The sequence below is a fragment of the Gavia stellata genome, chromosome 6, assembly GCF_030936135.1.
Source record: "Gavia stellata isolate bGavSte3 chromosome 6, bGavSte3.hap2, whole genome shotgun sequence".
Taxonomy (NCBI): Eukaryota; Metazoa; Chordata; class Aves; order Gaviiformes; family Gaviidae; genus Gavia; species Gavia stellata.
The window spans coordinates 57,125,104-57,138,859 of NC_082599.1; the positions used below are offsets into that span (position 1 = coordinate 57,125,104).

The following is a 13,756-nucleotide window of genomic DNA, read 5'->3' on the forward strand; positions in this document are numbered from 1 at the left end:
TACACCTGCACAATATTGTCCCTTTACCAATGTTAAGTGTATGTATATGTATAGTGTCTGTATGTATAGAGATATGTATATAAATACATAGCCATATATATATACACACAAACACTACACACCTACTCAGTTCCTCGGTAAATTTGGGGGGAAAGTGCCAGTGAATGTAGTGTTCATACACATGGCTTTTCAAGGAATTTCAATGACATTTTGGACTTAGTCCAAATTGCTGCAGGTTAGATGAGCTGCTACCATGGCTTGAACTGATGGGTAACTAAGGGAGGGAACATAACTCCCCTAGTAATAACTAAAGTTTAATATACTATGTAATAAGATAAGGAGCATACTGAAAGGAAGGGGAAATCCCCAACCCATACCGCCATTCAGACATATCTCATTCAAGCCCGGGTTCATGAAGCTTTCTTCCTTTTTATAGCTGAAGTCTTTTCTGATCCTCCATAAGTCTTTTTTTTTTTTTTCTCTTTTCTCACTCTCTTTTGTCTTTGCTTTTATTTCTGATGATTGTTTCACTCAAAAAAGTTTATACCATGTCCGGTCTTTCCTCTTCTTGGGCTTTTGATACATTTTCTTCTCAATGAGAAGGGTCTTGCGCACACATGCATCTATGAACAGCCACACTCCTCCACAATCATATTCTGTATGTCTTTCTTAATGATGTTCTGGCCATCGTCGTAGTAGAGCATGGACATGGGCCGCAGCTTGGTGGGCACGCAACATGACTTGAGGTTGGCAAAGGGGCTATGGCCCCGCATGCGGTAATGGTTGATGACAGTGGAGTGGAAAGATAACGATGAACCAGATGTGCCTGCTATATGGCTGGGGCACTCTCCTTCGCAGTAGTTGGCGTGATAACCTGTAGGTGCAATGATCCAGTCACTCCATCCTATGTCCTTGAAGCTGACAAAGAACTGCTTCTTGCAGCAGATGTTGACTTTGCCATCACACTCCAGGCCTCGTCTCCGCCGCCTGTGCTGGCGGTCCTCTGAGTGCCGGGCAAGCATCATCAGGAAGGGCCGATGTGATTGCTCCTTCTCCTCTTCTCCTGTGAATTCTCCAGCTTCCTTTTCTTTCCCTTCCCCATCATCTTCTTTTTTCTTCTTCTTGCCCAGTAGCACCAGGCTGGCTCCAGTCTCTTGGCACAGGTCACAGGCAATCCGCACATCCAAAGAGCTCTTGCCTTGGTCCAGGAGTCTCTGGACGCTGCTGGAGACAGGAAAGATGTGCCAAGTGCTCTTGCGGGTGTCCACTGCCTTTTCCGAAATCAAAGTCTCACTCTTTTCACCTTTCAGCACCCCGTCCTCCATATCTTCTGCTCCTTCAGAGTTGCCTTTTGGCTGCCGCTGCTGTTGAAACAGGCGGATGGTGACTTTTGTCCTGCTCCGGTTGGCCTTGGAGACCTTCAGGAAGAGCCACACTTCAGCATGTTCCACCACCGATAATTCACTGCCTTCCTTGGAAATCTCAAAGTGCAACATTTTCTTGGCTGTGCCTGATTTGGTAAATGGAAATAGACAGGAAGAACTTGTTAGTATGTCTGCTTGCATTCTGTTAAAGAGAATTCTGTTACTGTTGCCACAGGCATGAAGTTCCCTAGGTTTCCTACTTGGCTCTTTACATTTTTATGATTCTTCTGTTCTAACCTTCCTTCACCTCATCCCCTCCTCAGTTTGTCTTTTGTGAGAATTCTCTCTTTAGAAAAGTATTTCTTTGCCTGTTGTTTTCCAGTGTCATATTTTAACCAAAGCATTTTGATACAGTAATGATACGGTCATTTATGTAAATCATCTGATGGCAAATAAGCATCAGTAGCTGCTAAGAGTTCATTTGCCTAAGCTGTCTTTGTGATCACTGTTAGCTGAAAGGCAAAAATGCTCTTGTGACGAGAGTCCATGACTACATGTACCATACGCATACAAATCTATGCCTAATAGCTAAAGTTAGGGAGTGAGTTCCAGCCCTGCCAATTCTTTGGCAATACTTCGGAAATTATGTGGGAACAAGGTCTGCCCTTTCTCCCTCTGTAAAATGCCGTTCTTCATATGCATCTTAAAATGAGTTGTAAATGTCAATTGTTTCAAAAACAAATACTAAAATATGAGCCTCAGCTTTGAGAGGTTTGCAGAGTTATATTGTACAGAATTGCAGAATTGCAGCAAGCAGACTCTTCATCCTGTGAGATGTTAGCTGTAGATCCTGTTCTTAATTTAACACACTGTACTCGCTGTGATTATAGTAATGGTGAATACACTGAGAAATGAGCTAAAGAACTGAATAATTATGGGGATGGTTCTCTGGCATAATTGTATCAACTTGCTGAGATGTCATGATGATGATTATGATGGTGAGGGGGTGTTTCTCTGATACAGAGCTCATATCCCTGGCAGAAGTTGGAATGAATAATGAGGGCTGTTTAATGATTTGATCACTAGAGCATGAAAAAGTTAAGAGAGAATGAATTAGCCGGGGGGGGGTGGTGGTATTATTATTTTAAGAGAGGTACTTTTCTATTTTCTTGACAAAAGAAAAAGCCATGTTGGCATCTTTTGTTCTTTCTCAGCATGCAGGCCAGGATGGACCGGGGTCACAGATTTGAAATGCACAGATATCTGACCTTAGTGAGACAGAAACAGCATTCATAATTATCGATTTGTCGTTGATATTATTCTTGAGCTACCCACGGTTGTTGGCCTGATTCTCTGTGCAGTGGTTCTGCTTGTCAGGGAACCAGAACTTTGCACCCTAAAAAGGGCGAGTGGTGACCAAAACTGAAGTGGCTGGATGCGTACAGGAAAAATTGCTCTCATGGCAGCAAGGCTCTCCTCCTTGCTTCCCATCGCCACTGAACTCCACCAGTGCGGGCTCCCTGACCATCTCCCTGCTCCCCTGTTCTCAGGTGAGACAGAAGTGGGACAAAACCGCAGGAGACATCTATCCCGTACTCACTCGCAAAAGCAAGAGATCCTGGTTTCTAAGGCCTGTAGACAGGCTGTGCTGCCCTTTGAGCTACCTGTTGCTTTCCTTCTCTGTGAAGTCCTGGCACTGGCACATTCAGCTTTCCCTGGTGGCATTCCCAGGTCAGAGAGACAGACGTTTCTGAATTACAGTGGCCAAAGGGCACAGCGCTTTGTTTTTGTTTTCCCTCTAAGTGAGAGTGTGAAATTGTAGACTTTAACTGTCACTGAGATAGGGAAACACATGGTCTGTGTTAACTGCTTCTCACAGACTTTGCTGATGCCAGTCTCCAAAGTGAGTTACATTAATTTCTCAGGGAGCTACATGAACCAGTGGGACTGTGCCTTAGAAAAGGAAGTAGCTTGTAGAAAAGGCAGAGCAAGCTGACCAGTACTGTGAGGCATGGTGGAGTGACTCTTTTTCTATTATTTTTTAAATAAGATTCATTCAATAATGACTGAAAGTTCATTAATCAGCTTTTACCGGCTAACGTTATTTTTTTCCATTCTGGAAATGAAACTATGGCAAAGCTGCCAGCTGTGTTGGAGCAGAGGGCAGGTGAGAGGCATCGATCCCACTCCTGCCAGCCTTTCAGAGCATGAGGAGACGTACAATGACGTTCCTCCAGTCCAAAAGAAATCTGGTGCAAGAGGCTGGTTGCCTTGTACATAGGGATGTTATAAAAAGTGTTCTCTATGAGAACGGATACTTCTAAGGCCTGCGAGGACCATCCATCCAGCTGTGGCTTCATTCTCCCCGACTCTCTCGCCTAAAGCAAGCCTGTAACTTTAGCTGATTCCTTTCCTCGGCACAGTCCTGATAAACTCTGTCTGGGGGGGACCTGGGCTTCAGGGGGACCTGAAGGCAGGTGACCTGCCAGGAGTGGGTTGCTGCCTCCAAGACTCTCCATCCAACTCCTTCTGCTCGCTGTCCCTACCCAAGGAAACCTTGTTGGGGGGGGAAGGATGGTTTGGACCAAGCTGCAGGAATTGTTCCAGCACCAGCAGCCTCTTCCCAGCTGCTCTCTTTCCTAAAACTCACAGACTGGTGTGGGGAATAGGCATGTATTGCTGGGAAGTGCAAAACTTATTCTGTGTTCCTGAGGTACAAAGCTGGGCACAGGCAGCAGTTCTGGTGCTGGGGGGGATCCTGTGCATGAGCGGATCAGCTGTGCTGGATATGAACATAGAAAACCGGCCCAGTCATGTGCTCTGAAGAAAGCCGCCGGGGTGTGCAGAGCTGGCTCCATGGGAGAAGAAGCTGTGTGGCCCATCTGACCAGAAAAGCCAGACAGCCCAGAATAACCCAATGCTATTAAGTGCTAATGCATGATATTTCACGTTGTGTTATTTCCATGCTAGTGGGAGTTGAAAATAGTTACGAAGTGACACATCTCCGACAGTAAATATTCGTATTACCTTATGCACTGGCCAGAAGTGTAGCAATGCAGCCACTCTTTTTGACAGATATTACATAAAAGAAACAGGACCTCAAGAACTCTCTTAATTAGTTTTTCATATGTTCCTGTATGTGTGAAAGCTGAATTCTTCCTCGTTACTAAAAATATTAGCATAGTACGGTGGAAGTACCCGAGTACTTGCTTTTTCTTCACTTGAGGAAAGTGAGCTTGAGCAAGGTAGCATAAGACATGTCCTTACACAGGGATAAGAGCCTCCCTGCAGGTTGTTGGCTACAATAACAGCCTCTCTGGATGTGGTTAGCTACATTTTCACACACTAATGGTCGATTCAGAGTCTAAAGAAAAAAGATGCAGGAAGCTTATAGGAGCCTAATAATTCTGGACGAAACAAAATCCTGAGTCCTCAAACGTGCATAGCTAATAAAAGGTTTTACAGCAATTAGAAAAAACCTTTCCCTTTCATGGATCTTTTTAGAAGGAGACTGGGAATGGTGCAAGGTTGGGGAAAAAAGCATGCTTTCACATTAGGAAAAAACCAAACTTTTCTGAATTCTCTCCACATTCACAACTAGTTTGTTACGATCACGCAAGACGAATGGTATGAATCCTGCAGTCTTTCAGAGGTCACTATGGTCGGACAAGCTAATTTTGAAATCAGAGTTTGGCCTGTGCTAAAAATGAATTGAGATGTCTGGATCTGGCTTATTATGATTAGACATCCACTTTATAACAGGAACTTTATTTCCAAAAGGTTCGGTGCTATAATAAGATAAATTCTTCAAGTGTTCTGAGACAAAAAAATGGCTGTATTTCATTTTCTCCAAATATTGCTTAGGAATTTAGCAGTCTTTCCTTTTTTTGTCTGAGTTAATGACCAGGTTCAAAGCTTTGGAAATATATACTGTCCATCTAACTGAAAGTAAAAAGGAGACCTGCCTGAAAGTTGGGGATGGTATCACTTCCATAATTACACTTTGTTTATCCTCTTGTCCTGCCTTTTCATCTGCCACAGCTGATTTGCAAGGGTCTTTTTCCATTTCTAATCATCCTGCTCCTCCTGCCTGACTCCTGTGGAAAGACCCACAGCCCAACAGTGGTAATGCCTTCATCACTTCCATGCTCTTATAAACGGCGATGTCAACAGCCTGGATTGTTATCGTAGCAGAGAGCGGCTGAAAAAGGAGACGAGGGATTACTTTGGGCCCCCTTTGATTGCTTTTCCTCATCTCCCCTTCCCAAAGCCTTGGAGAGGCCACCTCTCAGCTTTACTGCTGAGCAAAGGCCCTGCCAGGAAGAGGGCTGGGACGCCGCGGGAGCAGTCTAGCAGCGCGAGTGACACTGGCAAATGCTGTGAGAAATGGTTAAAAATACAAGCCCTAAGAAGTAGTGCATATATGGTAAAAGGCTTAATGGAAGGAGTTACTGAATGGAAAGAAAGTGTAGCATCAGTATATATAGCGTGAGAGTTTGCTCGTATCTGTTTTTCTCTTCAGTGGTGCTCGCACACCTTTTTAGGAGAGAAACCTGAACGCGCGAGCGGAGGGGTGCCTGCACAGGTGCCCTCCTCTCCACCTCTGGAAGGGCTGTCCGGGGCTCACGCGCGGGACTCTGCACTCCGTACCTTCTCCCAAGCGGCACTTGGTGACGGGCACAGGGCAGAGGAGCGTGGAGGGATTCGCAGAGCCCTTGCGGGCCCAGGCGCGGGGGGACGTGCTGGGGCAGCCCTGCGTAGGGTGGTTCCTGCTGGGCTCAGGGCAGGAGCCTGCGGCTCCAGCGCGCTCTTCCTCTGAGGCCGAGGATCCTTCCCTCAGTATCGCTGGCTTTAACTGTGCAGTCGAAGCTGTTTATTTGCAATTTGCAGCGGGATTCGAGATCGAGCCCTGTTAGTTCAAGCTGTATACTTATCCTAGGTAGGGTCTAAGCTATACAATTATAAGGATCTTTTTTTCAGTAAAATGCTAAGATGCTTACAATTTATTTTTTTTTTAACCATATGCTGTTAAATGATTAAGGCTGTTTTTTTCATAATGAAAGCGATTATCCTTTCTGACATTTGAATGTGGCATATTCTTAATTTCTCTTAATACACAGTATTTAAACTTTCCTTTGAAAAATGCTCACTGTGTAAGAAGGTGCTGTTACTTTAAACTTCCATGCTTCACCACTGCTTAATTTTGAACCATTTTTATGTTATACTGTAAGTGAACTGTTTTTCCATACAAAGCAAGCTTTTTTTTCCTTTTTTAGTTGCTAACTTTACTACTGCCTATGTTTAGATTTGGGGGAATTTGTACTGCGTGCCAATCTGTAATTACATTCAAAAGCATCCTTCTCTTTACTTCTCATTTCCGTTCCCCAGGAGACAGCAAAAAATAGGTTACTAGAAAGGTTCCTCTAAAGAGAGTGAAGAGAAGAGCATGGTTATTGAGAGATAATTGCTCAAAATGTTTACTAATGAGTGACCACTAGAGTTAGATGAATTGTTCACGGCGTAGAATTTATTCAGTGAATTTAGCACTGTTATCGTCTGGCAATTATCCCCTAGGCAGACTGATTATTACAAATGTGTTATTACCGCGATTAGACAGTGGCTGTTTCTGTGAATGCATTTCAGCCTATGGATCACTGGCAAACGATTTATTCTAACTATTCATCACCCCTCGTATGTGACTGGTCATCCAGGTTCCTGCTCCCTGACTGTTGCCTCTTTTGAAGGGAAGAGCAATTTTGACACAAATAACAAACACCTTATCTTTATGTTCACATACCCTTTGCTGCCAGCAAAAGGAGATTTTTGATGTAAGAAAAAAATAAACTAAAAGAGAAAACCGGGAAAAAGAACTATTCCCCAAGCATTTGTGGGGGGAAAGCAACCTTATTTAAATACCTTTTCTTGAATAGTTAACGCAAAGGGGCATTGACAAGGTCATTCAGAATGTGAAATAATTCAGTCCTGGTGAACTTTGACTCCTCTCTGATATTTTGTCAAGAGGGAAGCACTTTACATCCACAGCCTAGAGTTCTTTCCAAATTGAAAGCCCTTCCCCCACATGGCCTTAAGTATTTAGAAACAAAAAAGGTGTTTGTTTGGTTGAAGTTTTTTGTTACTTGATTTTTGCATTTATGTCTAAAATACCTTGAGCAAAGTTTAGGGTCACTTGCACCAGTAACATATTTCAAGGTAAAAAGAATAGCAAGTCTTTGTCTTTCATAAAAGAGAGAGTAATTTTTTTGTATGTGCTCATAATAATTTGTTGTAAATTCTAAAATTAAGTGGATCAGAAGCTGCCAGTCTGTTTTCATTAAAATTTTTAATTTCTGTGCACTAAGGCCCAAATCTCAAGCCCACTGAAATGAATAGCAAAACTTCCAATTGCTTCCAGTAGATTAAGCTTCAATCCTAAATCAATCTTGCAAAGCTCTGTTGCATTAAATGAGATTGCCTTTTCATACCCATATAGACACATATCTAGCTATAAGAATTCCTCAGCATGAATCATTTACACATATGCAGTGTAGATACATCCTGCACACAGGAGAGCACGTGAATGCACATACTTATCTGCAGGAACCTATTCATATTACAACGGGGCAGGTACATGGGTATATGAGCGTGCCTGCTGTGGCATACCCATACATATAGACATATGTGCGCTTATACACACATACAGGCAAATGCATATTCTGCTATTCCCAGCTGCCTTTGCATACAAAACTGTATGCACGACTACACGCAGAGACGGACACGTACAGTAATTTCTGTCTCTCTCGCAGGTATCTTTTTCTAAACTGGTTCTGACCTTCTCAGATTTGGCTGTGCTTTCTCAATTTGTTCTCCAACCAACCAACCTCCCTGAATTCTCACATGTTGTTACAAAGAAACAGATTAATACAGAATGGCTTTTTTCTTCTGGAAGTAACTTGCTTTCGTTTGCTAAACTTGAAATTTTGGAATAGTATGCCAAAGCAAAAAAAAAAAAAAACAAAAAAAAAACCACCCCACAAAAAAAACCAAAAAACAAGGGGAAATAGGCTTGTTTTCTAAAAGCCAAGGAGACTGCCTTAAAAAAAGATGTGAGAAAATCAGCTCAGATGATGATTCACGGTCACATTTCTCAGTGTCTTGTAAAAAAATAATAACAATAATTTCTGATGTCCCTAGATTTCCAGAACTTCTAGCATCCATCAGTTTAGCTTTTTCCCCTTTGCCTGTTTCCTTCCTGCATTATTTCACCTGCAGTCTCCCACTCCACTGAATCTCTGCCTTTTAAATAAACTAGAAGAGAGAAACAAGAGCTCCACTCAGAGAAGCTACAGATAAGCATAAAGATCTCTGGGATTCAGGATCCAATTAGGTAAAATAGGAGCTTTCAGGAAGGTTGCCTTGCGTGGAGCAAAAAGCCTTTGGAGTGTTGCCCTCTCGTGGCCATTCTTTATTCAGCACGGAGAGCTGTACCATTAAATACAGTTGCTTTCAAAAGAAAATTGATGAAATGATTTGGAGAGGCATAAGCGACCCATCCTTTTTTTCCTCCTGACCTGCCAGCCTGGCTGTACAGGAGTAGGCGTCTTCCTAGGCAAAGGCGTGAGTGTGTACACACATGTGTCTGCACATGAAAGTAGCCATCGCATGATCAAGTCAGTTCACCTTGAATTCAGTATGAAGTGATACAAAAAAGATAGAAGCAGTCTAAATAGCTGTCAGACTTGTAATTTTTTCCTGACAGTTCTCCTAACAATAAGCCTTTGGATTTCAGTATTTCCATCCAGTAATTCCTATCACCTTCTCGGGGGCTGATGTTAGCAACCCATTTCATTGGTAGTTCAGTTGCCAGGATCAAATTCACTTGGCAAAATCCCAGGTCTGCCTAATAAGCTATCTACTTAAAATAATGAAAGAGTTAGTAGCCAACCATATTTTATGAGCATTGGGTATCTCAGTTATAGAACCTGTTGGATTTGCTTGTCACAAAATTATATGACCCCTCTCCTCGAAAGACTATTTTTAAGACCTTGAAGTAACCCACAGAGCTCTGGCACAGCTACCCTCGTAGCAGAACTAATCGAGGTTAGTAATCTTAGTTTGATATGCAAGTAGAAAATCATTTTCATGTTTTACTTGTAAGAGTGCCAAAGGACAGTAGGGTGCATTTGTAAACTTTTGCCCAATACTCGCGGTCATTAGTTTTGCAAAGATCTGCCTGCATTTGTTAGCTGTGAAAACTACCTGCCAGCTATTTTGCTGATTTCCTGGACATAACTACACCTGTGCTTCAGACAAGTTCACTGCATTTAGTTTCCCGTTTAATTGTCTGAAGCCCGTGCTCGTTTGAATTTTGGTCTATTTTAGAAAATAGCAGTCTCAAGCCAGAGCCACGTGCACAGGGCACTGTTTGTTCATTCACTCCATTTCATTGTATGTCTGAGGATACAGCTGATGAAAGATGGAAAAGCTACTTTTTTATGAAGGCAAGTAGTAAATGTGGCTTCTGAGAGGTAGGGGGAATGGCTGGTTTATGTTAAGACATACCCAAAGGAACAAAAAGCCTAAAGTCTTATTTCTCTTTCCACAGACCTTTATTTGATACAACGTGAGATGTTTCCATTCATTTTCATTGATTTCCTATTGCCCTCTTTCGAGACAGAGTGAGTTTCACATTAAAAGGAGGAAGAACATTAACCTGACTGTCAGAGGAACATGTTTATTCTCCTACTTGGTGTTCTAAACTTACGCATACTCTTCCCAGTTCCCACAGAGTGAGAAGTGGGGACTGTCCATGTGGCTATATTCTATTCCTGTCTTTTTAACTCATCCTTCCTATATGACATGTCACTTGCCTTCTTTTTGCCTCACTTTCCTCAACAGGAAAAATAATACTGCTTTTATATTTGACACACAATACTGCTGGTGCATAAGCAGAAGAGATCCCGGTAGAGTTTACTTAAGTTGTTGCAGCTTTGTCACCTGTAAAGTGTGGTAGATCCTCTGATGTTAGCACGACATCGAGTATGAGTGGCTATAGATGAAAAATATGTTTCAGCAGTCTGAAGTTACTCTACAGAGTGGAGTTAACATTGCCATTATAAGCCCAAACCCTAGAGCTCGGTTTCTAGGTTGCTAATTGCTCCTCCCTCCTCCCAAATCAAAGCCTAGCAGGTATGGGGAAAAAGGGCCGGAGCAGCCCTCCTGCCTTGGCTTCCAGGATGGGCTTAGCGTGAAGGTGGAGGACAGCAGCAGGGAAGAAAAGGCACGGGAACACAGCAGATGCCCCCGTCCTTCAGCTGTGCAACTCCATAGCATAAGTCTTCTTAAGTTAATTTGGCTAGTAGTGGTAGGACAACGCTACGTAAATCAAACTAAGTGACGTGGTAGTGTTGGGTAGTTTGTGGCGGGGGGGATTGGTGGCTGGAGTATTGGCCAGCGTGTGGGCAATGGCACGATTTTCGCTGCTCACGTGATGCCGAGAGCCAATGGCTTCCGGAGCCGCCGTTGGAGGGTGTCGTACTGAGTAGGCATATATCAAATTCCAAATTCCTTTGTGTCAGAGCTCAGGAGAGACAATAATGTGTTTACAAATGATTGGGACTCACACTGTGAAGAGAAACCACTGCTCATGCCATATGTGTTTCACTGTGCTCAGAGCGAGCTGCTGAAAACCAGGTGGGGAATCCGACTCATAGATAGCTTAGAGATTTCCTTGCTTTTAAAAACTCTTTTCTAAACTAACGTTGAGCTGCCCCTGCTTCTAATGACCACTGGCATTGACACCTTCTGCCTGCTTTCTGAAGTGGAGGGGATGGAAAAACTGAAAAGCCTGAGCTTTCAAACTGGAAGAACTAATAATACGTGTATTGACAAGGACTCCAAAGGCAAGGGCTCCTTGTACAGTTGGAAATCGGACAGCCAGCAGGAATGTCTGCTCTTAAAAGCATGCACACTTCTTGTGCATGGCTTCCCTGCAAACAGAACATCTGAGTCAACAGGTTTTCAGGACTGGAAACTCTGAGTGTTGTCTTAATTGTTTATACTGCTGCAGCAAACTTTTAAACAAAAATGCTTGGAGTTCCTTTGCATACTTTGCCTACCATATGCTGTACCAAACAAAACAATGACATTCTTTTAAAACCATCTTGGCAACAGGAAAAATGCTTTGGCTAGACAGCATCATAAAAAGTTGCTGTTAGTTAGATGATAGAGTTATTGCAAGATACTGCTATTGATGCATGTATAAACATACTCGCATATAGTAACAGATAAATATGCACATACATATACATGGAATTAAAACGGGTTCTGGTCCTATTCATGTAGGAAGAAGACAGTAAAGTACAACTTTAGAGCTCTTTCCTATAGGCAGTTGATGTGAGTCTTAAGCCATTACTTAGTAAATACCTATATTCTGAGCTCTTACTGTAGAAGAGTTAGGGAAAACAGAACTGTGAAAGAGTTCAAAATACACCCTACCAAGGGTGCATTTTTTTGGCTGGAGCGTTTTAGGAACAGAATCTTTTTTTCCAGTATGCAGAAGTCTGCATTACAAATTGGATCAGCTACAGCAACTTGTCCGGTTCTATTGAAGTCATCTGACAGTCCCTGCAACTCTTTATTGCCAAAGATGCTGTGTTAAATTGGAAAAAAAACCCACCAAACCAAAACCAAAAAAGCCCTCTCACTTCTAAAAGTTAAAGCTGCTCCATCTGATTTTATAACTTCCACTGTAATTTTTACATGAAAGGGTTGTTTCTCAAGTAGTTTGCAGCTTGCTTTCTGTCTTGATAAACTCCCCAAAAGGCTTCAGCCCTTTTCTTTCACCATCAGCTCTGCAATCCAGTACTTTACTGCAAGTACTCTGGCTTCACAGGCACAGTTTGGAGGACCCCGCTGCAGCCTGACTTTCTGCTCAAGATTGGTTAGAGAGCTTCCTCCCTGTGTGGCTGTCTGTGCTTAGCAAGTGTAATCTGTAGCCAAGACTAAGTCAGAAAAATCAAATTCCTTCGGAGTCCCGTCCCCCCCGTCCCATTCCTCCTTCTCCCTTCCCCCAGGTCTCATCCTACAACCTTGCAGAAAACATTATTGCTGAGGGGAAGAAAAGAAGTTAATTGCAGTTCTGGCACAAAGGCTATTTTACAGTTTTGTTTTTCAAGCACTCACCTGATTCCGCGAAAGTGATGATTTCTGAGGTTTGCTCCACAACTTCATTCATTTCGGCTCTTCTTCCAATGTCATCCTCTATTTCCACATAACCATCCTCTCCCACCTTTCCCACATGGAGTTTTTTGATGGCATTTAAAAGTGCTGCCTTGGGCACCGGCTGGGTGATATTAGGTCTGTCCCTCAAGTGCAACATGTTCAGTATGTGCTTCTTTACTGCTTCCACCATCTCAGGCTGTGAGCTGGGCACATCCTTTGAGAGCGTGGCGAGGGCACATGATGGACAGTCAGTGACTGAACTGTGCCCCTCGGATCCTGGGGTTGGGGAACTCCTCACTATAATCCAGCAAAGCACCAACAAAAATCCTCTCTTCCAAAGCAAAGGCATCCTGGCAGCAAAAGTTGTTGTGATTCCCTTTTTAAAAGGCCCTGCTTTTCCTCCCCCTTCACGCACAGTTTTTTTGGGGCTGGTTTGGTTTGTTTGTTTGTTTGTTTGTTTTTCCTTCTCTTCAGCAAATTCTCTGGAACAAGAACCAAAAGTTTTCTGTGAAGTTTTGTTTGCAGGTTCCCTCTCTGAATGCAATAAGTGCTGTAGATGTTTGTGGCTGTCAGGGAGAAGAGTTCTGACTCTGTCTCAGAGTAGGAGAGAGACACAGAGAGAGGGAGAGAGAGAGAGAGGACGGATTGGCCTAAAGTGAGTGAGTGAATGAGAGAGGGAGGGAGTTTTGTCTGTGAGTAAAGGCTATGATTAGGAAGGGGGAGGAACAGGCAGGCTGGCTTCCTTATGCTCATTGCTCCCCTAACACACACCTCTCTTCAAATATCACTACTCGTGGTTTCTGCCCTCCCCCCTTTCTAAAATATCTTTTCATTCCTGTAAATTTACTCTTTTTTTCCTTTTTTTTTCTCTCCGTTTGACCCTCCTGGCTCCCCCCAGCTGTCATTCCCCCCTCCCCCCCCGGCTTTTTTTCCCCCTTACTTTCTTTTTTGTTTGTTTTGTTTGTTTTATTCCTTCAGCAGTATCACTGGCTTAACTAAACAGAGGAAACATGAATGAATGAAGAGAGTGAAACCTTTTATTAACAAGCACCTTGCTCTTGGCCCTGCCTGGTATTGTTAGGGATAGCAGGAGATGTTAAATAGCTTGTGAATGAGATGGGGATGAGGGCGGGGGCTCCGAATATTTTGGGCAGAACATTATTCTGCCTTGA

General features: G+C 43.1%; 1 protein-coding gene across 1 annotated transcript; it reads right to left on the minus strand.

The window, feature by feature from the left end:
- Positions 1–623: 623 nt before the first annotated feature.
- On the minus strand, positions 624–13,337 carry INHBA (inhibin subunit beta A). Its single transcript, XM_009819237.2, is given in 3 exon segments — positions 624–1,510; positions 12,546–13,013; positions 13,016–13,337. Coding segments are annotated over 3 exon segments (1,677 nt in total).
- Positions 13,338–13,756: the final 419 nt, after the last annotated feature.